Source organism: Odontomachus brunneus, unplaced genomic scaffold (genome assembly GCF_010583005.1).
Source record: "Odontomachus brunneus isolate Ranch 3 - 2012 unplaced genomic scaffold, Obru_v1 Obru_scaffold_047, whole genome shotgun sequence".
NCBI classification, from domain to species: domain Eukaryota; kingdom Metazoa; phylum Arthropoda; class Insecta; order Hymenoptera; family Formicidae; genus Odontomachus; species Odontomachus brunneus.
Genome location: NW_022639497.1, coordinates 335,869 through 360,753, shown reverse-complemented (window position 1 = coordinate 360,753; position 24,885 = coordinate 335,869). Strand labels below are relative to the sequence as shown.

The 24,885-nt window shown below is 41.3% G+C and overlaps 2 protein-coding genes across 7 annotated transcripts in view; one reads left to right on the top strand and one right to left on the bottom strand.

The window, feature by feature from the left end:
- The window catches only part of LOC116844830 (fasciclin-3), a 381,741-nt gene that overhangs the window by 149,967 nt on the left and 206,889 nt on the right, over positions 1–24,885 (bottom strand). The window lies entirely within an intron of this gene.
- Positions 4,426–5,724, top strand: LOC116844831. Of its 4 annotated transcripts, none has more exons than XM_032816898.1 (3): positions 4,426–4,621; positions 5,268–5,422; positions 5,492–5,708. In XM_032816898.1, the coding sequence occupies exons 1-3, from the start codon at positions 4,513–4,515 to the stop codon at positions 5,534–5,536; spliced, it is 309 nt and encodes a 102-aa protein (XP_032672789.1). In that variant the 5' UTR covers positions 4,426–4,512; the 3' UTR covers positions 5,537–5,708. The 4 variants fall into 4 exon arrangements, 1 of the variants encoding a protein (XP_032672789.1); XR_004378148.1 differs by having other exon boundaries at positions 4,427–4,604; positions 5,492–5,705; XR_004378146.1 differs by having other exon boundaries at positions 4,427–4,742; positions 5,492–5,705.

Here is a 24,885-nt window from a genome sequence, read left to right as displayed (position 1 = left end):
ATAACATCTGATATCGCGCTCTCGAGATGACTGGAGTAACGAGGAAAAGTTGCCCACATGTGAATGGAGTTGCATTCTGATGAATGAGAATGTCATCTCCACCATCGTCGCATGACGGTCTCATCCATCAGTACACTATTTCCATCCGCGTTCGTCGAGAAAAGCGACGACGGCAGCGATTTAGGCAATTTTCCCTTAGTAACGCGCAATTACGCAGCCGGCGCGGGTGGTTTCTCCTTCCGATAGATATTTTATCTATAAATTTCACGGCGCTAAAAGTACAGCGCATTTGAGACTCACTCCCGACTAAAAGTTTATTTCATGTCCTGATCATATTGACTCCAGTTATTTGATTTTTACAAGATAATGTTATCGGATCCTGATAATCAATCATGTAACGTAGCATGGAAATTAGGACCTTATTAATTACATTAATAATTAGGACCTTATTTATTGATGAGTAGGACCCGACAATATCATCTTGTAACTCAAGCAACTATTTAAGACCAACCTGATCATGGGATGCATTTCTAGTCGGGTTTGTATAACACGAGAATCCCATTGTGCATACGTTATCGTGGACTGTGCGTTCCCGCCGTTAAATCTAAAACATGAATACGAAAAGCACAGTGGCTTGTGCGTTGGACCACACCGCTCCGTTCTGTTTCGTTTCCGAGTGGTTTGGCGGTGCGCGATAAATGCACCGTTGCAACTCAAGTCGCCGTACATATCGGCTACGTCAATAACGCAACGGATTGAGTCATAAAATTCCGTGATATCGGGCAATCTTGAAGCGTCGACCGCACGCTCGTGTAAGTCGGTATATCCGCATTTAGACGTCGTGCATCGCTCGATGATGTAGCCTGCTCTTCTTTCGCTCGCTCTCGCTCGTTCTCCTTCTCTCCGACGTAGCGATGAAATAATCCCATAAATTCACATTAGGCGGCTCGATGTGAAAGGCTGAAAAATTGCCCGGCATCCTCGAGAAGTTTTTCACTCGGACTCTCGCCGCGAACGTTCGCGCTCGACGGAAACTTCATATATTGCGGAACCATCGAATTTTCAATCCACCGTTATTCACCTCACGTGCTGCCGTATCGCTCTCATTTTCTACACAGCCGCGTCCTCTTTCGTGATTTCCAATTTTCCTCTTAATACACGCCACGTCGAGGATATCAGAGGACAAATCGGTATATTCAGAAAATAGTAAACATCTACTCGCAACGCGGAACATTTCAAGCTGTCTATATCTATATTCAGACTGTCCCATCAACGCGGCTCACTAATGTTTGCTCATGCAAGAGGCAACACCCATAGTCATATCATACAAAATTAATATCTTCAAATAGATTTTAGATTATGAGACATCAAGCAATTTTCTCTCGAACACAAGAGCTTTGAAAGCGAAAAAGTTGCATAGGGAAATGGGACGCGATAATTATGCGCCCTCATATAAATATGAAATTAAAATGACTTCTTAACGTTACACGGAGCGTGTCTCGATATATACTTCATTGTGAAAGTATGATGAAGAAGAAGTGAAAGAGTTCAAACGCCCTTAGTTTTAGTAGCTCCACCTCATTTCCTTCCTAATTTCCGGTCTTTTACAGATTATGTCTTCGAAGTAAAGCGCCGCGCTCTCTTACTACTTCCCTCCGGTATTTCACTATTAAACGAGTTTTCTCTGCGACGTTAATATCCGAGCACAAATTCCGCACTTAGTGATCCGCGTTGAAAGTATTTCGACAGCGCACCGGTGGCATTGTTGTCGCGGGCGACGAGCGCCGATGCCGCGAGTACTCGAAATAATCAAATTACATCGCCCATTTATTTCCACAAAAATACCATAAATTTCCGGTCGGATCGAATGGTCAGAACGACCATTGCGGAAAGAAGCGGAAAACAACAATAAAAATCACGCGAGAGTAGTAGCGAAACGCGGACAACATAATATCTCTCGTCGAAGAGAAAATTCTTCCGTGTGCGAGAGCGCAAGTGTATGTGCATGTGTGTGTGTGTGCGTGCGCGTGCATCTGTATGTTTTTCCTACGAAGCATCGTAACGCGATTATCATCACTAGTGAAGTTGCAAATCTATTTCCATTGACAACCGCGCGAATGTATAAGATTATACTTCGGTTTCCAATGCGCGAATTTGTAATTGTTCAATTTTTCAAGGAATATTCTTTCTTCGCCGCTGGTGTGGGTCATGAATAAAAAAAAGAATATTATCCGTAATAGTTCTCTTCCTTCGATCCTGAGTAAATTAACTCGTTGAAAACACGTCGGGCACATCGTGCAATTTTTAAAGAAAGCTCCAAGTTTCAGATTCCGTTCAATACGCGATGTCTCGATCCGCCGACGGATTAATCGACTACGTACGATTCTGCAATGCAGTCGGCCACGGGAAAAACCGAGACTCCCTGTGAAAGTTAACGGTTTACTGCGGAACCGAATTCTCCGATAACGAAGTTTTCCATCCGCGTTTTTCGCGTTTTTCTTTTCTTTCTTTTTTTTTATTTTATTTACAACGCCGCTTTCCCCTCGTCGGCGAAGTCTCGGGCTTCCTATTGACGTCGCGCAACTTTCCTTCTCCCTACAATCATATTTGCTTCCGCCGTGGATTCCCGATAAATGGCGCCCCGTCGATAAGCAACGAGTAGTATCGCCGAAGAAGAATAAAAGCGGAAAACGCAAAGATCTCTCGCTATATACGCAAACGTGGAAACTGCAGCGCATCGAAAGAAACGGAAAGGAGATACGATTTGGTAATTTATTTTATTCGCTATCTCTCGTTCGTTCCTCCAATCGAAATTGCTTATATCAATACGACTTAGCGAAACGATACAGCAGTCTGTGGAATATGTCACGGTTATCCGCGGAATATGTTACGTGACGTGAAATTTCCGACTGCACCTCTAAATATCCGGTCGATAATATTCGTTTATATTCGCGAGATTGCGACCGGCTAGATTTCCGCGAAGTATCACGCTTTAGGCGAAATTCTACAAAAGAGAAAGAACGATGGGATTCTTAACGACGTTAAAGCTCAAAACCTTAAATTAATTGAGAGATTTCGCCGGGAGAAAAATAGAGAAGGATCGCCGAGTGATGATGAGCCGGGTTGGGAGATTTTTCATGAATGCAGGACGACGTCCGAATCCTCGTTGACGCCCCATTAAATTTTACTCCTTTTTTTCCTTAAGGCTTCATAACCATCCGCGATCAAATCACGATCAAATCAGCATATAAAAGGGAGGCAGAAATCGCAAAGGTGGATCGTCCCTTTTAAAAATAATCCTCATGAATATAAATTGTTACGTCCTCGAGCGGGATGACGCGATGAGCACGAAGAAAGTGAGGGAAAAAAAGGTAAAAGAAAGGAACTTTCCCGATACAAAAGTTCAAAGTTCTGTCCATTTTCTCACTCGCGCATAATTCTCAGTGCCTCGAAACATTTTTCGCTCGTCCGTTCGATGTTAAAATTGCAGGCCAACTTGCAATTTCAAGCCTCGTCGGGTCTTGCCGGTCTCCTGACACTCAGCGCTAAATTTAAACAACAGTTAAAACTTGGACAAGTTCCTGTGACTTTATTTTACGAGATTGATGGACGTATCCCCCTGTTAAGTATTTCGTTAAATTATGTATGCACTTTGTGAATATTTTTACTATAGCCCCGTGTAACATTTGTGCGAGAATATCGTTTCTATCCAAGTTCAAATTGTGATTCTACATTAACCGTGTAAATTCCGTCGGACTTGAAACGGAGAACCTCGAGGCATAACACGATGTAGACTATTGTCCTTTGATGTTACAAATGATTATTTACTGTCGTTCTCACTATGTTGAAGCTTAAAGAAGGATCACTAGGGTAGCTCCAGGTTCTCTGTAAGCCTTTCTAGGAAATGAATATTTAGAGTTATTTAATATTCGATTATCTCATTATTTTACTTGCATCCAATCATTATTTATTATTTTAACAATCAATATATTATGTAATTTATTTAATTGCAGATAAATTGTATGTACATGATAAACAAATAACCTATATTACATAATTATCTATAATAACCTACATTAAATAATTAATATAGATAAATAACGGAATTAATATATAAATACAATATACTGCAGTGACAAACTTTCTTTTTCTCTTTATTATAATTTTTATTAATGTGGCAAATTGTAATAAGATTTAAAAAAGATTTAAAAAAGATTTAAAAAAAGGGTGGAAAAGAAAGAGTTGTGAGAATATAAATAGTTCTTACAACTCGTACATAACAAGTAATTGTATGTCCAATAATGATATGTACTAATTTCGGACTCGGCACAATATTAAAGTTAAATAAAAGTAAAAAGAAACGTAAAATCAACAGCTGGAAAATTTATGGTAATTTCAATTTTAGTATTTTTAATAGATACTATGCATACTATAGTCCTGATAACTTCGATCGCTTTGTTTTTCAAGTGTTGGCTTTTTTGTCTATGTCACAGTGCTAATGTCAACGTCACGATGGAGTATCGCGAGCAGCCAAAAACAGAATGCTGTAACAAGAAGCCCAGAATAAAGAACGTCGGAATACGAGCAGCGATATTTCTAGATGAGTCAAATCATTTATTATGTAGATTGTTTCTGATTTTAACCTCTTAGCTATGGTTGGCCTTTCCGCGGAGCTGTATCTCTGTACGGCAAAGTTCGACGCGGACTGCGCGTAAACAATGCAGCACTTCAATTTGTGTCTGGTAATGCTTTTTACTACGCAAGTACATTAGAATACAGTTTTAGATGAATAAATTATAATTTATTAGAAATAAGAGTGAGCCACTACAGTGACTTATCGTTCAGAAAGATGACATACGCGAAAGCCACTATAGTGGCATGCTGTTCAAAAAGATGACATATGCGAAAACCACTATAATGGCTATAGTAGCTAAGAGGTTAATAGACGTTTCACGAATTTACTGAGAATAAGCAGATATCCGAGTTGAAATTTAGATATTCGTACGCTATTCGTAATGTGTCACTATTTAACTAATAATCATAGTCATGAATCTTTATCTACTTCATCAATCTATACTTATTTTATATTCAACGTATCGAAACAGTCGAATAATGGCTTATAAATTACGTCTGTAATTAATTATGCTCTTATTTACATCACTACAATATTCTGCTTTGTTTAAAATATAATGTAATGTTGTGCGACGCGCGAGAGTACCAGAATTGTAAGCAAAAAATATAAACTCATTCTCTTCTATTCTCAACAGTCGTTCTCAACTCATCAATAACCGTCGAACGACTACACAATCAAAACATTGGTCTTGAAGACGGTCATGTTTACTTCTATCTTGCGGACTTTTTCAAGTGTTTCCATTCAGCCTCGAGCTGGCAAGCAACACGTACACACGGACTACGCGTGTCGGTGCGTTATCTATTATTCCTCTCAGGTGATTAAACTGTTTTGTCGCATTTTTGAAATACTCAATTTCAGTCTCTCGTCAGCATCGCGTTATTTAACACGTGTAGCTTTGAATGAATCGTGTTACGAGTGTCAGTGCCACGACGGAATAGCCAGGATGCCAGATCAAGAAGCCAGGATGGAGGATGCGAGACAATGAGACAATGAGACATAGATAGCGATACATCATATATTTTCAAGGTATGTTAAATTATGTATTATGCAGGACATTTTTAACGGATTTTTTTTGCAAATTTATCGAGAATAAAAAGATAACGAGTCGAAATCTAGGTCGGTATTCATAGTCCATTGTCATTGACATTCAGCAATTATAGCTTCAAATGTCTTCGATTATTCGTCAATCTGTACTTATATTTATTACATCATATAATTTCATATAAGAAATATTGATCCAAACTGCCGATTAACGGCCGATAATGCGAAACTGTAATTATAATTAATTATGTCCTTAAGCAAAGATTGTAATTGATGTTAGCTATGAATATCGGCCTTTGAATCTCTATTATAATATATCTCACAAGGGCTAATAATGCTTTTTGAGTCGCGATTTCTGTTTCTACCAACAGTTTTTTTTCCTTACTTGTGTTTATCACAAGTATGTTGTTATTGTGCCGAATTATATTTCAGACCTCTATTGGTATATAGTATTATTAGACACTAATCTTTGCTTTTACAACTTCATATCAGCTTTTAAGCTCTTTTAAGAGCTACAAATCTCAACTTTCATAAAAAAAGAAAAAAGAAAAGAGAGAGAGAGAGAGAAAAGAAAAAACAAAAAAAGAGAAATTAGGAAGAGATGAGATTAAGTCTATTTCTTTTATCTATTTTTCCATACATTAATCCTTATTAAATAATTTAACATTTTATAGGGAGGAATGGATTTTAACACATCCTCCATCCATTACTCATATACTCTAATTATCATCATTTTAAATCAATATTTTACATACTCTATTTGTACTTAAATAAATTATTTAATTATTTAATTAATGTATTGTTGATCGAAATTAAAAAAAAATTTCTCGTTTGAATATAACCACTCTTCGCCAATTGCCAATCGCGTATGTATATTTGCCAATTAATATATTAATGTAATGCCTCGCTCATTGTATCTCTGTAACGATACGAAGGTATCGATTATCGAATTATCGAGCGATAATAGATATTTCTAAATTAGGAGGAATATGGGAGAAAAATGTGGAAAGGGCATGAGCTTTGTTAAATAATTAGTTGGTCTGAACCGTTCAATGTGACCAAAGATTCTTACCTCTATCGCATAAACAATATGCATTTTCAGAGATTTTCCAGCCATGTAGTGCAACTATCGCGAATGGTAATTGGCGAGTGGTTTTTATGCATTGAACACATTCGTGTGCGTACTATTTTTTTGACATTTCTCCCGCAGAGGAAAATGCATCGGAGGAGAGTTTGTTCCAATATCTTCTTAAAGTAGGTGCTAATGTAGGGGCTAAAGTAAGGGCTAAGGTAGGGACTAAGGTAGGAACTAAAGTAGGTGCTAAGATAAGTAGCGAGGATGCTGCTTGTAATTCATTTTATTTTGATCTCGTTTCTGATCAGAAAATCGTCGAATAATATACGTAAGAGCCATGCTATATGAACGTTCCGCGTTTTATCGATTATTCCAGAATTCACGATAATAATTCCATCATTCGTATCTGACTCTTCTCGCACATACACGCGTTTCATTTTTCTTTTTCAACCTATGATATCAAAACGCGTTGTCTTCTCGTTCGAATATAGCCACACTTGGCTCATTTCCAATCGCATACATATACATTTGCTAATTAGTGTATTAATGCATAATAACGCTACACTTTTCGATTATCATCAATTCTGATATGATTCCTATATCGAGCAATTATCGTGCGGCAGTTGATTGTGACAGTTTGCTCTTAGGCTGTAAAAGATATATTTTCTGGAACTTCGAAAGTCTCGCATATAAAAAAGCTCGCTCGGCTAAGTGCAAAGTTTAAGCAGTAGCGGAGAATAATTATACGTCCAAGTGAGAAGTAGTGTTTGAAGAGAAGCAGGAGCAAGGCCACAGGCCTTTTTAAATAATTAATTCGATGGCCGAGGATTCTTATCTCACAAACGAATAGTAATGTATATTTATGTACGTTTTTTGAGGTTTCTTGGCCAGGCACAACAAACATGGTGAATAGTAGTGAACGAGAGTCGATTTTGTGCATTCGATGCATTCGCGCATTTAATTTTTTCTCCGCGAAGCGAAGAGACAGCTTTGATTGCGTCGTGCGCGTCTAGACTTCTATTTTTTTAAACGATTGTTTTTTCCTATAACACTGAAGTAAATATCGTATTTCAAATATTCATAGTTAAAACGGCCCGCAGGTTTAGAGTTAAATAAATAAATAAATATATGTTGTAGAATATTATGTAAATGTCAAATTGTCAAGAGTTTTTTCGCAAGCTCTTGATAAAAAAATACCAAGTATACTAAATCATGATTGACTGAAGATTGCGTTTTTACGCCCACTGTTATTTATAATTTTTACTCTATTATTTATTGTTGTTATCCTGATTAGACTGAAAAGAATAATTCTTATTAGTCGTTTATTCGTTGTTAATCTTATTAGACATAATAATTCATTTACTTCGGATATTGGGTTTCATACAATATAAGAGAGCGTAGGTCAAAGAACGCGAGAACGTCGAGTATACTTCGGACTCAAGTTCTCCCCTATGTAATTAAAAGATAGTACCTTTTCGCGTTCAGTCCGATGACGAAGGTATAATCGCGACGATTAAATTTAGCAGTGCCGTTTGAACGAAGGACTTAGGTTGTCGAGGGGGAATAAACGCTCACCTTTGATGTGAGGTTAGTTTGTGTCGAGCGGCACATTATATCCTTATTAATTCACGAGACACGTGTTGTACACAGAGAGGTAACGCGCCGCGAACCCCTCGCAAGGCCGATGAAAAGTCGAGCGTGTTCCGCTCGCATGAAATACTTATTGCACATTCTCAAGCGTCTTTTCATTCGCGACAAAAGATATTCCGTTTTCTCGGGAAACACGTTGATGATGAGACCGAGCTTATGGTAAAAATACCAATGCCTGGATGTATCAAATCCTGGACATACTTTTTAATTTTTGATAAAAATTACTTGGTTAATATTTAAACTTAATAAAAATATATGTACATATACCTACATATATCGAGCATATATTTTATGTTAATGCAAATTTAAATATCCATATTTAAAGATCAAAATGGGAATGTTCAAGATCAGGTACGTGTCAGAGAATTGGTATTTTTGTCCTGACAAAAGATAATATTCTCATGTCTGCAAGCTAGAAATTATTTGTGTAAGACCATACCTACATAAGACTTTTTATTTTGAACGTGCATTTAGCGCTAAATGTCCGCTAAAAATATGGATCACGGTGTCCTGTGAATATCCCTTCTTTATTTATAAATATTGCAAGTCAAACTGGGAGTACGATATTATTGAATCACGAAACGCGCGAACCAAACAGATATGTGGGAGGGTCGACGCGACGTGAGGCAATCACCGAAGCGAATGCACCTCGACGTCTCCGTCGCCATCGATATGAGGGGGTTGCTTCAATCGGCGCGATCGTTTCACACAATGAGAATAGAGGCAGCCAGCCAGTCAGCCAGATACGATGGCCTCGTATGTAAATACGTGTCTGCAGTAGTGTCTCTCCTGGTTCGCGCATGAAGTGGCGACGATCTGTCCCGCGGGAGTCGTTCGAACGGCACCGAGGTCGACGACGAGCGTAGGATCGAGCCAGAGACCAGTTTGGCAAGTTAAGATCCCCGGGTACGGATCACGAGGCCGTCGTCCTCGTCGTTGTCGTCTCCGTCGTCGTTGTCGCTGGGGGATGATCTGCTTGGCGAAAAACCGAGAGATGGCGACGGGACGCCCGCGGAATCGTGGATTAGCCGGGGTCGATCGGAGCGAATCTGAACGGAGCGATCACGGAATCACATCTCTCGCGATACATCACGATGAGTATTTCTCGATGTCCGTCGTCCGTCTGGTCGAAATCATCCAAATCCGACTTTAGAATCTTAACAAGGCGTGACGCCGACGGAAGCATATTGACGTCGTGAGACTGATACGATCGGTCATCCTCTCGTGTCGCGATAGAAAAGACAGTCCCCAATGCATAACAACTCCTCCTACGTCTCGAAGCTGTGAAATGACATTGATTGACTTTCATTCGTATAATTATTTTAATTAGAACAGGCTGCGTCACGCGTCAGGTAGAGTTCTCTGAGAGTGACTCGTCTATGCGTCTCCATTCGCGAGTTTTACTTCTCTCTCCCCCTTCCGCGACTCCACTCTACCGCGAAACTCGTTGAATTCATTAATTCGTTAATTCCGATTTTAATGCCAATGCTAAAAGCTTCCGGCACTTATTTCTCTATTATCACCTCGAACATTGCGCGAATGGCTATTGACTCTCTTTTGTTTGCGTAATTTATTATATCGATCTTGCTTACAATGATACGTTAAACCGCATTGAATATACTCGGCGAATTACAAATCTCTCAAATAAATCGCCGGTCATTAACTTGATCCGTTACATCGCGTAATACAATTTAATTTGTAATTGTATTGAAACTTCATCGTTGCGCGCGCGATCGGCTTTATACCGGGCGACTGAAAATCGCGAACAGCGCTCACACCACTTTCCGCACAAATTGTTACGATCCATCAGGTTGTCGAAATTTATCGCTTGTCGCCGTCCTCATCGTACACGGCTGAACTTTTTCACGAACAATTCTCATCGTACTCGCGCGAAATAATTATGCCATTACGCGGCGCGTATGCGGCCACGAGGCAAAAATCACGGATCCTTCATTTCCCATTCGTTCTTTTCGCAAAAAGCGCCGGCCGATTTAAATTTCGCCATTAGCTACACTGAATATTTAACGCACTTCTCTTGGGACATAGACGTATCCCCGGATGCATAATGGACCCGTGACGCGTTTTTTCGTAATTAGGACTCGAAGAATAATAAATTTATCACACACAAATCTAATTAATGTACGGATGAGGATATGGAGGCGCGTCAACGTGGAAACTCGGGTAACATTGAAAATTTTGTACAGAGAATACAGCATTTCCCATTGTTGCATAGCCAATAATGTCGCGATCAATAAATTATTATCCATTATAACACATAATAAAATATTGCTCTACAAGACATTCCAGAATTGTTGATGGACATTTAACTGGCTAAAATAAGGTCATAAAAACAAGCCGAAAAGTTTTAATGAACATTGATCCGCCTCCATACGTACTCAAATACAAATTACACGTGCATTTTGTATATAGATACTTTCTAAATTTTTTGGAGCGAAATCTCACGCGAAACAAATTGAAAGTTTTTTTATTCGTAACACAGTGAACATTCTGCTACTTGAAATTACAAGAGTAAATGTTTCACTCAAACATAAAGTGTATGTGTAAATTCTCCATAAACTTCATATACTCTTTAAACTCCAAAACTTCATATGAGCGAATTTTTCGATAGATCACAGTAAATATATTTTTTTGCGACAATGGAATATATCAGATTTGCGAGATTTAATCTCGAGTGAAACTTGACCATTCAGAGTTCACTCTATATAAATAAAGAATCACTCGAATTCAATAGTCACTTTATTTTTTGAATGAAATTTCATTCCAAAAAATTTAGAGAGCTCTGTCAATAAAAGAAATTCTGTCATGAATTAAGAAAAGACAGCATGTCATACAGGGAGTGCATTACTGACTTGAATTTATCGCGTTTAGCCGCGATTGTCCTTTGAATCGACGATAAAAGAGTGACGTAGACACATATTAAGAAGCTTATTTTGTTAAGAAGCTTGTTTTCATGGCTCTTCATTTTGTGGATAAAAGAGAATCCAGAATAAGAATTTATGTCTCTACATAAATTTGATAGCGAGAGATATAGCCGTTTAAAGTTTCAGTACGCCCAGACTAGCGAACGCTCACGCGCCGTGTAAACGCGCGAGTCGCGGCGTTTTACAGTCGCATTGCGCACGCGCGAGCGGGAACGCGTGGTGGAGCGGTCAGCTGGCGGCTCGAGAGTGGGGATAAGCCGCGTGGTCGAGCGATCAGCTGGCGACGCGAGAGTGGGGATAAGCCGCGTGGTCAGCGATCAGCTGACAACACAGGAGTAAGATAAGTCCGAGCGCTTTAAACACGTTATAGCCGTATCACACTAGCGACTCGCGACTGTGACTGCGATTATGTCTTGACCAGTCAGAAAGAAGCTGCTAGCTACTACCGTTTTTCTCATTGGTCAAGAGACATAATCGCAGCCGCAGTCGCTAGTGTAATACGACTATTAGGTGTTAGGTCGGACATTAGTCGGAACTTAGTCGGAACGTGGATACGCCGCAACTTACATGATATCTAACTCTGTCAAATGTCGTTGACCGTATTTCGGCAACTTATCGTTACTTAACAATCATTGTTTAGAAAGATTAGAATGATTTCAAATGAAATCCACTGAAAGATGAGATTTACGCATTTTCGATAGATACTTAATCGTTCTTCTTTGAAGGAGATTAATTTATGACGCGAGAAAATCCTGACTTGTATTGGTATTGTCGTAAAATGTCAGTTTTTTGCTTTCAATAAATAGAGAAAATACGATTTAAGAATGGAGAGCAATAATGAAATAATGACCTTTTCTGTGACTTCAGTATTTCTGGAGATTAATCTAACTTATTTCGCGAAATTGTACAGAAAGAAAAAGATAATATTTAGAGATTGCAGATATTGAATTCCGCGTAAGATGCAGACAATTCGCGGAGATATCAGTCATTCTTTGGTAGGCGTAATATAAATTTAATTTATAAGATAGATCTATCAAGACTTCTGTTTGTTCCGATGATTTCTATTAGCCAGTTAAGTCCACCCATTATTCTGAAACACCCTGTATAAGACTAGCACTGCACCAGAGGGTCGGATCTGGGTTAATTTGAAGTATTAGCAGACACACCGGATGTGAAGCGGAGAATGAGAGCAGAGAACGAGACAAAGGGGACTGTCCGGTGCAGACGGCGATGTTTTGAAACGCGATGAATCGCGCTCGCTCGCCCTTGTTTTTAAATCCCGAAACTACTCTTAGCGCGACGTATTATTATCAGCGCGGACACAAACGCCGCGCGCGTATAAACGAAATGCATGAGGTGACCGCTATTTAAATAGATGCGTCGCGACGTGAAGATTTATTTATAAACAATTTTGGAGAATCTCTCAAATCTGCAAATGTCCACGTGCATACTTGGGCAGAGTGTGCGCGCGTACATCTCTGTCGCGAAGCGCGAAATTAATTAAGCAAAAGTTGGAGAGGCGCGCAATAGTCAACAATAAAACACTATGAGGCGCCTACCGGGTGCGCTAATTAAAAGACTAATTAACTGATTTCCCACGCGAGCCATGAATCCAGAACGCGCGAGGATCGTAGCTGGAATCTGATAAACGGCTCGGAGAAAGGTATTACCATTTGCGCGCGCGTGAGGGTTGCACGCTCGTTCGCTCGCGCCACCGCGGCGATGGCATTTTGACAGCTGTTTTCGCGTCATCCGTACAACTGCCATCGCAACGATGCGTACACGCACGCACGCACGTATTTGCGTCCGTTATGGGCGGCATGCGGCGCGATGCGCATCGTCGAATTGCCCGCGGGCCATGTGCACCGTGGACGCGCTTCCTGCGAGCAGGACAAGGGTAACCCAGCGTGACCAAAGATAGGTCGACCGGGTACAAGTACATTCGCACCTGCCAGCTGCGACCGACGCGCTCCATCGGGAATTAAATCATGACTGTGCTAACGGTGACCCGCCACATCGTGGCCTTCGAGCCCGAAACGAGCGGCCCTTCGTTGCTACCTCCTGAAACTATACGTTTCCTCCGCGATTGCTAGTTAAGCTGGGCATATATTAAGCAAACTAACGAATGCAAACTGTCGCTTGATGATTAGAAGAATAATAAAAGAATATGAAGAAAAGAATAGGGGAAGAGAAAGAGAGAGTGAGAGAGAGGGAGAGAGAGAGTATCTCGTGTGAATACTATTGTTATTTATGTTGAGAAAATTACGTTATTCCCACGTAAAGAAAGGATTATTTCGGTGGAATTTAGAGATTAGGTGAAAATTGCGCTTTGGACTATTTGTGACTCGCACGAACACATTTGAAACAGATCTCTACGTGCCGGGCAGCACCCGGAGAATCAGAATTATATATATAGATGTATGCATATTCATATCATCGCATCTCTAGAATAAATCTTTCAACACTTCCCACACACACGCATACGTTCGATAGCGAGTAGAATTGCAAGCGTGAATTTCGTCCCGAATTCTATCGCCAATTAATGCATAGTAAATCGCTTAAAATGGGCTTTAATCGAATCCCGTTGATTTCGTCGGAGCGCCTCTTCTCTCACATATAGATAATATAATTTCCGCTGTGATATCCGTCGGAATGTACGTCGAGGCATTTTATTGTCTCTCAAGATGTCAGTCAATGGACTTGCGATGTTCTATTTCGAACGCGTTTTCCATCGAGGAACCGTCGAACTCGACAACGGTTGACGGCGAGAGCTTGACAGACCGTCCGTGAACGGGAGGTCGTCGTCGTCGTGACTACGTCGTTGCGGTCGTCTACGCGATTAATCGCGCGCCCACCGTCGAGGGAAAAAGTGTGCCAGCGTCCGCCGCGCAGCACTCTGCTTCCTCGTTTGAGCACGTGACACACCTATGGCGTGACCACGAATGTACAGCTCGCTCTTATACACATCGGTTCCACCCTGTGGAACGTGAACGCCCATCTGGTAGACACACGTCTGCAACAGCGTGATATCACCGCGAGGAGAGTACCACGCCTTCGTCTCTGGAGTAAATTAGACTCATAAATGGCAAGCGTCAGTAATTTATCATTGCGCGCAAGGAGGCACCGGCGTTGTGACGCTTACCGTAGTAGGCGGACGGGTGGGAGAAGGCAATTAGTAGCGCGTTTTTAGAACGATAAGCGAGCTAATCGACTCGTAACCCAATTCCGGGAGCGAAGACTTCGCGATGGGTTTAATCCCTTAAGCCTTAATGACACCGTCGGAGAGGTTCGAGGCACATCGACGGTGATATCCACGTTCGATTTTTACGAAGCTTCGCTAAATCCGTGCAAATTTCCTTTCTTACTTCCGACGAAGAGATAATAAAATCGCCTGAGGTCTGGTTGCATTAACCGAATAGTAGACTAACAGATAGTTAAAATGTGTTTCTGTCTTTGTTTATTTCGAAGGAAAAGTAAAGACATATGAGATTCAGTAGTTAGTTTATCAAGAGATTTATGCAATCGAACTTGAGTTTGTCTGAGAAAATTCCAGATAAATATTTATATATATATATATATATATATAGAGAGAGAGAGAGAGAGAGAGAGAGAGAGAGAGAGAGCGAGAGAGCGTTATATCGGTAATAGATTGGAAGTAATCAGCAGCGCCTACTGCGCTTCTCGGAAACAGCGTTAATTAATCCGATGAAGCGTGAAGATCAAAGGCGCGCGGGACGATACATCTTTAAAGCGGCTACCTACCGGTTGGTCTAACGGAAGCAGGTTAATTAATATCCTCCTCCTCGGCGAGTAGGGTCGATCGAGGCGTGCGACAACGTTGTGGCGGTTTAATCGAGGATTCGTTTGACGAACGACTCCGGCCGTATACGCCTGGTCGGCCGGTCCGGCCCCGTTGTCCTCTCTCGTTCTCGTGCAAACAAAACGATCGCGTCAACGTCATAAACCCTGTTGAACTTTGCGGTCTAATTTCCCCGTGTAACCGCTCCGCCCGTTCGTGTTCCCTCACGTTAGCCGCGTTGCACCTCTTCGAGGTCGTAGTGGCCTGCTACGAGCGAGCGGCTCGAGCCACCAAGCGGATAATACCTGTCCGTCGTAAGTCTTTGTCCACCTCTGAGTGGCTGGGATAGCAGGATGTCGAACGAGAATAGTGTCGGTGAAGAAGCGCTCGCTTCGCGGTTGATTTTTCGCGCGCGGAACAATTATATTGCGTTGTCATGTTGCAGTGAGAAAACAGGCAACAAGTGCGCGGGGTTAAAAATATACGCTGAGAGAAAAAATACCTGAAGAATAAAAAATATCTGATGGGCACTGATATAACATATTTAACTGTATTAATATACTTTTGCATCGAGAAAACATTTGTCTCAAGTGAGAAAAGATTTTTCTAAAATCGTAGCTTTTCACGAAATCAATTGGTTATTCTATACATAAATAAGAGAATTTAAAGTCAAACAAATATACTACCCGTTGAATAAACGATTTTTTTTAATTGTCTTTTTTACTCAATGTAAAATGATTATATCAATTTTGAAACGAGAATAGTCGGTTTTATATGAATTTGAGAAGTAAAAGTGAGATATTTGATATTAACGATTTAAAATACCAAATTAATGTAAACTACTAATTGTTCGAAAGATATAGTATGATGTTCAGAGAAGCAATTTCTTCATTTGTCCAAAAATGACGAGAAACTCCTCGGAAGAAATGAGTTCAAAGAAAACACACGACGACATCCCCTTAATTGATTAAACGAGAGGAACATCGACGGGGTGTCACGAGCTTGCTGCTTCGCGTCGTTCGCGATCGTCGAGCGTTTTGTCAATCCGTGCCGGTAGTGTCTGCCAATATTCGCTCAGTCGCGAGATATCTCGGTCGCCTGTCAAGGCGAACAAAAGTCATCGCATTGGGCCCAATCTCACTGCGCGATATCGTGCTCGCGGTGCCGTAAATCAAAATGGAAATAAAAGTTATTTACGAGGACGCGTGCGCGCGCACGTGCTTGCGAGCGTGTGAGAGAGAGAGAGAGAGAGAGAGCGCAGATCAGGCGCGGCTTGATAAAGTGGAAAAATGCAGCCAGGAGGCGGCTTTGTCGAAACAACGAGCCGGCCATCCCTCACAGGCATCCCCCTTCCCATCCTCCCCACTCCTCCCAAAACCCATCAGCTCGGTGCTTGCCCGGTTTTATCACGGCGCCGTTTATCACCGCTTGCCTAGACAATGCCGTTGTTGTTCCCATTGTGCGGTCCACGGGGATGCCGTCGTGACCCATATCCCCTTACCGAACATTCCCACGGGGAGAATCAAACGCGTCGGCTACGACTGCGAGGCTTTCCGCGCGCGAGACGCACGAATGGAGTCGGCCTGGGAGTGTCAAACGGAAGGAAGGAAGGAAGAAAGGATGGCGGCTCTCTCTCTCTCTCTCTCTCTCTCCTCTCTCTCTCTCTCTCTACCTCTTCTCTCGGAGTTCCTTCCTAGGTCGACTCGACTCGGCTCGGCCCGACGCGTCGCGAACGCCTATCCGACCACGATCTCGCTATTATCGCCGAGAGAATCGAAACTCGCCCCGCTCTAGGCTAACCGGGCGAGGTGGTGAGACGAGAAGGTGAGAAGCAGAGGTGCTGCCGGCGAGAAGAACGGAGAAAGTGCTCGGAGCTGGGAATTACGGTCATTTAATTGCCCCCTCGAGAAACTAATAAAAAGTATCTCACTGGACGCGAGGGCGACGGGGAATAGGGTGCTCGCGACGCGGGGGTTAAGGCCAATTTACGCGTTCGGTTCTTGACGAGCGTTTCGCATGAACGGTGCGAAATGGTGAAAGAGTGATTCGCGAAAACAATGTTTCCACGCGAACAACCTTCGCCGCGAGTTTGGTGCATTCTTAACCTAAGCTGTATGCAGGGAAAGAATTTTATAGCAAAAATTATATATATAAGATTTTCTAAACGAGGAATAGATTGACATTCTGCAGCAATACACTATATATTTCATTTCATACGTGCTATATTTCAGAAGCATACGTGTTATGTGTTAGTGTGTCAAATATGCTATTGAAAAATATTTATTATATTTTTAGCGAAATTTATTATGTGCTTTAATAAGATAGACTTTGCTGACAATCTATTTTTGAACTGCATAGAAACATTGAGAAGAATTTGTATGAAATGAAATATTCTCTCCGTGCGCGCGTGATAAGTGGTGTGTGATGAGAAATGGTCAAGTATTCCTCTAAACTACGCTGATGTCCATTTCGGGACGTAATCATCCACGTGAAATATTCCGTCTAACACACGCGAATAGTCGTATGGGCGTTTTATCATGAGTGACTCATGAGAGCGTTGGGTCACATTTCATTAGACATAAATGTTGGGTTAATAGACTGTCCCGGTTGTACGACTCCCTTTCTCATCTTTATAAATTCTCCCGTTCATATGAGGGAAATTGTTCCTCGATAAAAACACAATGAGGTGTCGACGTTGTCGACGTGATGATAAATAAAGCACTTCCTCTTTACAATTGATCGCGACTCCAGAGAACTTTGCAGTGGTCGAATAAAAGAACATGACCTAAAATCTCACATTTTATTTAATCTCCAAAACGCTCGTTTCTCGTATTACTTGCTAATGGTGCTTTCAAGAAACGAACTCGCGTTCTCATTTCTGACAATTTGTTCGGGACAACGGTCGAGAGCAAACCGTAAAAATTCGCTTTCAGTTACTTCGCGGCGCGATCAATGCCTTTCACAATTGGTGGAAGGATATGGAGCGTGGGCAAAAAAGGAGACGGAAATCTCCAAGGAGGGCGAGCCGATATTGCGGTTTCCTTTATTACAATTGGTAACGCCGCGTCACGCCCCGTTATCCGCCGCGGATTGTTCCCGAAGCGGGGTAACAAGTATTTAATAACCAAACTTATTCCATTTCTGTGTTTCCTTCCGCTGCCGCCGCCGGCGTCGTTGTCGTCACCGTCGACGTCGTCTGCTTTCGTTTCTATTGTGTTTGAGTGTCTATCGAGTGCACTCAAGTGCTCCCAACATCTGGATTATTGGACGTTGCAGCATTTCGCGATAGTCGTAGAAACAAATATTAATGCAGTGGGCCATGATATTATTATCGTCGGTAAGAACGCTTTAGGCGTGGCGCCGCGAAATAATAACAGCAGCGGCAATGATATTGATATATACCGAAATAATGCTAATGAAAACGCTAATAAAAAAAAAAAGGAAAAAAACGCCACGGTAAAGGTATCGCGCTCCGAATACACTCGAATAGCGATATTAATAACCACCACGGTGTAACGAATGTGTAAAAGTAACGTAGTCGTTTTATCGGAATTATCTGAAAATGATATAAATTGTGAAAAATTTGCGTTAATGGGACTATTCGTATTTAATACTCATAAATGTTTTATTGTGCATGAAACTTTGCAAAATTTCCACAAATATCCATGTGCGGAAATTTTCGACAAATTTAATGTTTTTGGCACTCCCGACTGTTTATTTGACAAAAAATAAGGATAATCCTTTCAATTTTTCTAGCTAGGAAAAAATCGCCGTCGATATTTGTGTGTGTGTATATGTGTGAGAGAGAAGGAAGAGAAAAGAGAGGGAAGTAGAGGAGGAAGAGATTTCGACGTTATTACTATCCGCGTTTATTCCCGAACGATCCAAGTCTAAGGAAACAGAGTAAAGCGTAGAAAAGAATGTCGGCGGAGAGAGAAGCGGGATATATTCGGTTATTAAATACTTGTTACACCGTTCGCGCGACGATCGAACATTGAATCCGAGGAAGAGGAGGAGGAGGAGGAGGAGGAGGAGGAGAAAGAGGAAGCGAACGAGGAAGCTGGGATTACGGTTCGTAATAAGGAAAGCCCGTGCAATATCGGGGCGTCGGTGTTAGCTGTTTCTACCTCTTTCCTGCCGCCAGAGCGTTTCCCGATATCCATCCCCGGGAGCACGATGCGCGCCGAGGTACGCGACGTTTCTCCCGATGTAACTCCGGTAACTAATTTACATGAAAGCGAAGCCATCTTACGTCGTAACAAAATTAAATCGACGGCTGTGCCGCAGCTTACGTGTTTTCATGACGGCTTTCGCGCGACTTTACCGCGCCTCGATCCAACGGGTCGTGCTAATTGCGCGACAACCGCCGCCGGATCGCCCCGCTCGCAGGGTGTATCGCGCACTTGAAATCAGTGAAGACCCGCGATTTAATTAACACTTAATACTCCCGGTGAATCATTACGTTCGGAGCGCCGTGGGTACGCACAAAATATCCGGTGCGACTTGCGAGTTTGAGAAGCCGCGCGCGATTTGATTGGCTTCGCGCCTTTGATTCGCTCGGCGCGAATTAAACGTCAAGAAGCGTCAACCATCTTCTCCCACGCGCAGGCGGCTACTCCGGCGAATATTTCATTCCGCCGGGCGTGCGAATCTCTCTCTGTCTCTCTGTCTGTCTTTCTGTCTGTCTCAACCTATTGGATCATTATCTTCGCCGCCGATGGCTTTTGCATTGAAGCTCTCGCCACGTCTCGCGTCGGTAAGTCGAAGGGCGACGACGTAGATCCGCATCGCGCGTCCACCGGAATGACGAACGATCGCGCGCGGATTAGCCGGAACACGGTGCTGCGAGATAGGTGCACGGAGATTTAAACCGACGGCATGGCATGGCGGCGGGGCTGCCAGCATACGTCTCTACGACCGGTGCAAGATCGCTCTCGGCCCGCGCGTTCACGATAAATCTTCTCTCGGGAGCTCCACATTTCGCGCACTCCATAAAATCCTCTTACCGCCCGTCTCACCATCTCCCCCTCCGCGTTACTTTTCAACCTTTACAAATTATAAGCACCTTACGCGTCCCGATTATATGTTCAATCGGCCAGCGCATCTCGGGGTTGCTGGTCGCTTCCACGTGCGACTCACAAACGCACCTGTCTCGCAAGAAATTCCAACTTAATTACACTAGGAAATTTTAGCAAAAAGCTATCTGAAATTTGATATTTGTTTATCCTTATGATATAGACGAGAAATTGGACATTCAGTTCGAGATTACTTTCGTCGTTGTCGATTGACCAAATTTATTTTTCGGTCTTTCCAGTAGTTTTCTCAGTTATTTTTTCGCAGTTTACGTTTGACATAACGCATTATGTCTATAATCACTTAGAGAAATAATTATTATAAATTATGATCGAGAAAACCATTATTTTGTTAAATTCTACTATGTTAGTGATAATAACTTTATGTGCGTGTTACTACTATCATTTTACTACAAAAATATGGTTAGGGCGAAAAATAATTATAATTTTAGTTAGGTCAACCATGTTTTTCTCCGAGTGTACAGAGAAAATGTCATCAACTCGTTTCTCAAAACATCTAGGCGAATATTCCAGCGCAGCTGACCCTTCTTCCGAATATAAACGCAAGAGATTTCCAATGCTCGTTGGAATGATACTATCGCACCCCGTGATAGTTTCGAGATATGAAAATCGAAAAGCTGTGATAAGAAGACCGAAGTTTGTTCACTCTCCTATTTTCCCAGCTTCTACCATCGACGTCCCTTTATTTCTTAGTCCGAGACTCGACTTTCCTCGTTTTCGCAAAGTTTATCGGTTGACGGGGGCAATTTTAGGAACACGGCTGACCCGGAAGTAGCAAAGTTCCACTGGCGCCGCTTATTTGCCCCGAGGATTTCCAATCTTACACGCGTATCCGCTTTAGCGCCGTCGTCTCCCTGCCAGATTATTAGACACGACTGATAAGAGACGTGGCGTATTCCCTAATTGTTTCGACGCGTCGTCGGCGCAGCGCTTCTTTGGCGATATCTCGATACTTTTCTCGCAAATATTCATTCCCGTTATAAATAATGACTTCTACGCGGGATCGGTTCCGTTGAAATTATAATACAACGCAATATAATGTAGATTTAACGTATATAATATTATACTGAGTTACGCGATACGTCAATTTCGTGCTATCATTGCCGACTGGGAACCATAATTACACTCCCAACCGGCGCAATATGTAAATTCTTGCAAAATGACGCTCCCTTAGTCGTATCGCCAAATTAAACCAATTTCTCGTGCGCCGCGCGACCGGCAGTTGCTCGCACGGGGAGAGCCATTTATCGGTTTCTAATTACGTTTAATCGTTACGATTTCTCAGGATTAGCCGAGGAGGAGCGGTCGAACGAGACGCCACCGTGGCACGTCCGCGGCTAATCTTATGGCTAATTCGAAGTTAACGCCAATTATCCGCAACTTTCTCCGACTGCCGTCTCGCTGTTACGGCTGGCTTATAAAATGGCTTAAATCGAGACGTGTTATAGTTAACTCGCGCGAAATCCTACCTTCCGCTATTTCAGCGCATGTTATTTTACGATCATCTCCGATTCAATTAGGTCGCTCAAAATTGTATAATGCGACACGTTATCAGAAATATAATTCGCCGAATCCGGCGAAATGATATCTATATATGTATATACACGACGATCGAAAAGCTTCGATTAAGAATTATTAAAGAAGATTACTTTTAATTCAGCCAGCACCACACATAAATACATATTGTATTCAAGTAGATATTAGTTTTTTTAAATATTTCATGAGTTTATATATTCACAAATCTATCATAAATTTATCGTTAGTTGTCCATGATTATTACATCGCTTGATTATCTCAAGCGATATGGATTTTACATTGTCACTTACTTGGAATCATTTTACTTGGAATCTTATTAATTATATATATCATTATTACGTATATATTTTAACATTTCATAATCGTCGAAGTAATTTTAAGAAGAAAAGAGAATTTTATGTCTCACCGCGACACGTGTTATTTGACGAGTGAAGTCCGATATTAAAATTCTACTCGTTACATTTGCAATGTGGAAAGAAGACGGGCGAAAAGGTGAATCCACAACGGGACAAAGCAAGCTCCCCCTTTCCTCTCGTTTTCAGTCTCGCGGCGGATTGCTCTCGTAAAGCGACAGGTATTTGTGCGCGCTGTCACCACGAAATTAAGTACGAAAATTTGATTACGCAGTACGGTCTATCTATTCTCGGTGTGTTTCTTCAAATAGCTGATTTTCCGGTGCTTTGGCGCATGAATAAATTTAATAAAATTGATGTCACCCGCGCAGAATAATTGAACCGACGCGCGCGCACGGTTCTTTCTTGAGAAATCGTAATCTCGCACGTATGAAAAGCGGAAAAGAGAGAGGGAGAGAGAGAGAGAAAGAGAAAACAGCAAACAATGGATAAATGAAGACATTCAGATCCTTAATATTCTCACCGGTTGCTCGGAACGCAAGCTCGATGTATTTTCATGCAATTAAGACTATACACCGTAGTCTGCAACATGACGTTCTCTTCCGGCTTCGCACTGTGTTTTCTAAGATTAAAATGTTACTACGGTCTGTTTGTTTTAAGCTTTCGGATTTAATTCGCGGCGCAGTGACCCAGAATGCGCGCCGACCGGATGATGAACGAAATATTCGTTCTGTCATCCGTTGCTGCATTCGCTCTCGGTTGTTTAACCCTCGAGTTTCCGCGTGTATTCTTCTAGTTTTCCAGCGCGCGTAACTCGGCGACCTTGTAACGGGAGACTGCGAGATCAAAGAATTTGGTATTAATTCGGCAAAACTCGGAATTGCATACTCCTTCCGCGAAATCAAGATTCACTGTTGCTGTATTCAGTAAAGAGAAGCAAGTAGGAAACAGAGAAAGACAGAGGGTCAATGGGAGGAACCCGAGACCAATAATTGTGAGCGTGATTGATTGAAATATTTATTTGATAAAATAATCGGCAACTGAATAATCGAAATTAATCAATCAAGTCATATATGTAAGCGCGAATGATTTAATCAATTGATCAAATTAATCGGTTTAAATTAATCGCATCAAAGTTTGATTAATAATTCATTTCATCACTCGGTGAAATTATATGACGATTAATCAATGCTGATTATTGATTTACCGCCGATTATTTTAGTCGAAGGAAATTTTCGTCGATTAATGCTCGACAGCGCCCGAAACTCGTCGGACGAAACGCGTTTTGAGAGAAAAAAATCAATGGTATTAATAAATTCTGTCGCGGCCGGTGGAGAAACTTGAACGCCCATAGAAAAACACACGGGAGAAATCGTTCGTTATCAAAATATCGGAGACCACTGGGCGCGCCTAGCGCTGTACGGAAAAAATAACTCGAAGTTACAATCGTGTTATTTAATCGAGCAATAGAACTCGTGTCCGATACAAGTAATGCTCCCCTGCATTATTGGTAGCGCAACCGAGCGGACTGTTTTATTCGCATGCTTTTCCGGCCAATCGGTTCGAGAATTTCCAATCGATCGACGTTGCATCAGAAAACGAATGCTGCCGCCGCTGCCGTCGCTGTTGCCGTTGCCGTTGCCTCCTCGCGAATACGATGGGATTTACTTTTTGCCTCACGAAAACGTTAATGGATGCATGGAGATATCGATTTTTCAATCCGCGTCACTGATTGCAGCACAGTTCCCGCGATGGTGGTCGTTGCATTATTGGGACGCGATGTTTATTACGATAAATGCGATAAAACGAGCGACACGAGAGCACAACTAACGAAGGTCTCATTAAAAAATTTATCAGCGCGTTATGCGCTGCATACGGCTCGCGACGACGAACATCGCAAATTTATTTTCTCTTCAAATTTTAACTTGATTCACTCGACAAAATTATACATCCCTTTGCGATGCTCCAAATTGAGCGGCAAATGATATCCACGCGAAGAGCGAGACTTCTCTCGTTACTGGACAAAAACGTTAGCACGAAACGTCATCAGTCCGTGTTATCGTTGTCCCTTACTTGATTTGTTTTTTCATGAAAACGCAGGTGTTACGCGCAAAAAAGCGCGTACAAACGACAGATATTTAGTCTCAATATTAATTTCGTTACTGTAAATAGTACGAAGAGAAGAATCTACACAATTCGATCGCGAATGAAAGAAATCACATTTTGATCGTGTGAACGTGTTTTACCGTGCTTTAATCAATCATGACACACTCGACTTTCCTAAATAGGCAATAAAAAAGTAACACAGAGCTTTATGTACGTTAATACAAGTATAAGTTTCTTGTAATGTAATAAAAATTGTACTGAAAAATATATATTTTTTTTTAATACATCATTTCTTATTCGACAGTTTGGGAATATAAATTAAAAACATATATTTGGCAAAACAAATGTTTTTTTGAAATAGAAATTTTAAGAGGATAAAAATTAATTCTGAATTTTATAAATTTATTTGCCGAATTTTCTCCAATAAATTTTAATTTTAATATAGTGACCCTTAATTAGAAATCAAAGTTAATGTTTCGAATAAAAATCTCTTTTTAAATTTTGTATATCAGTTCACTATATGATAAAATATAAAAGAATTATTTTATATTTATATAAAAAATATATATAAAATATATAAATATATTAAATATATAAATATAATTATATATTATATTAAATATATTTATATTAAATATATAAATATATTAAAAAAAA

What these genes read in the sequence shown, in the direction of transcription:
- LOC116844831 (XM_032816898.1), top strand. Translation starts at nt 4,513, where the DNA reads ATGGAGTATCGCGAGCAGCCAAAAACAGAATGCTGTAACAAGAAGCCC. An exon ending in TGAGTCAAATCATTTATTAT is followed by an intron (nt 4,622 to 5,267) that starts GTAGATTGTTTC and finishes TATTCTCAACAG; the next exon opens with TCGTTCTCAACTCATCAATA. An exon ending in CACACGGACTACGCGTGTCG is followed by an intron (nt 5,423 to 5,491) that starts GTGCGTTATCTA and finishes ACTCAATTTCAG; the next exon opens with TCTCTCGTCAGCATCGCGTT.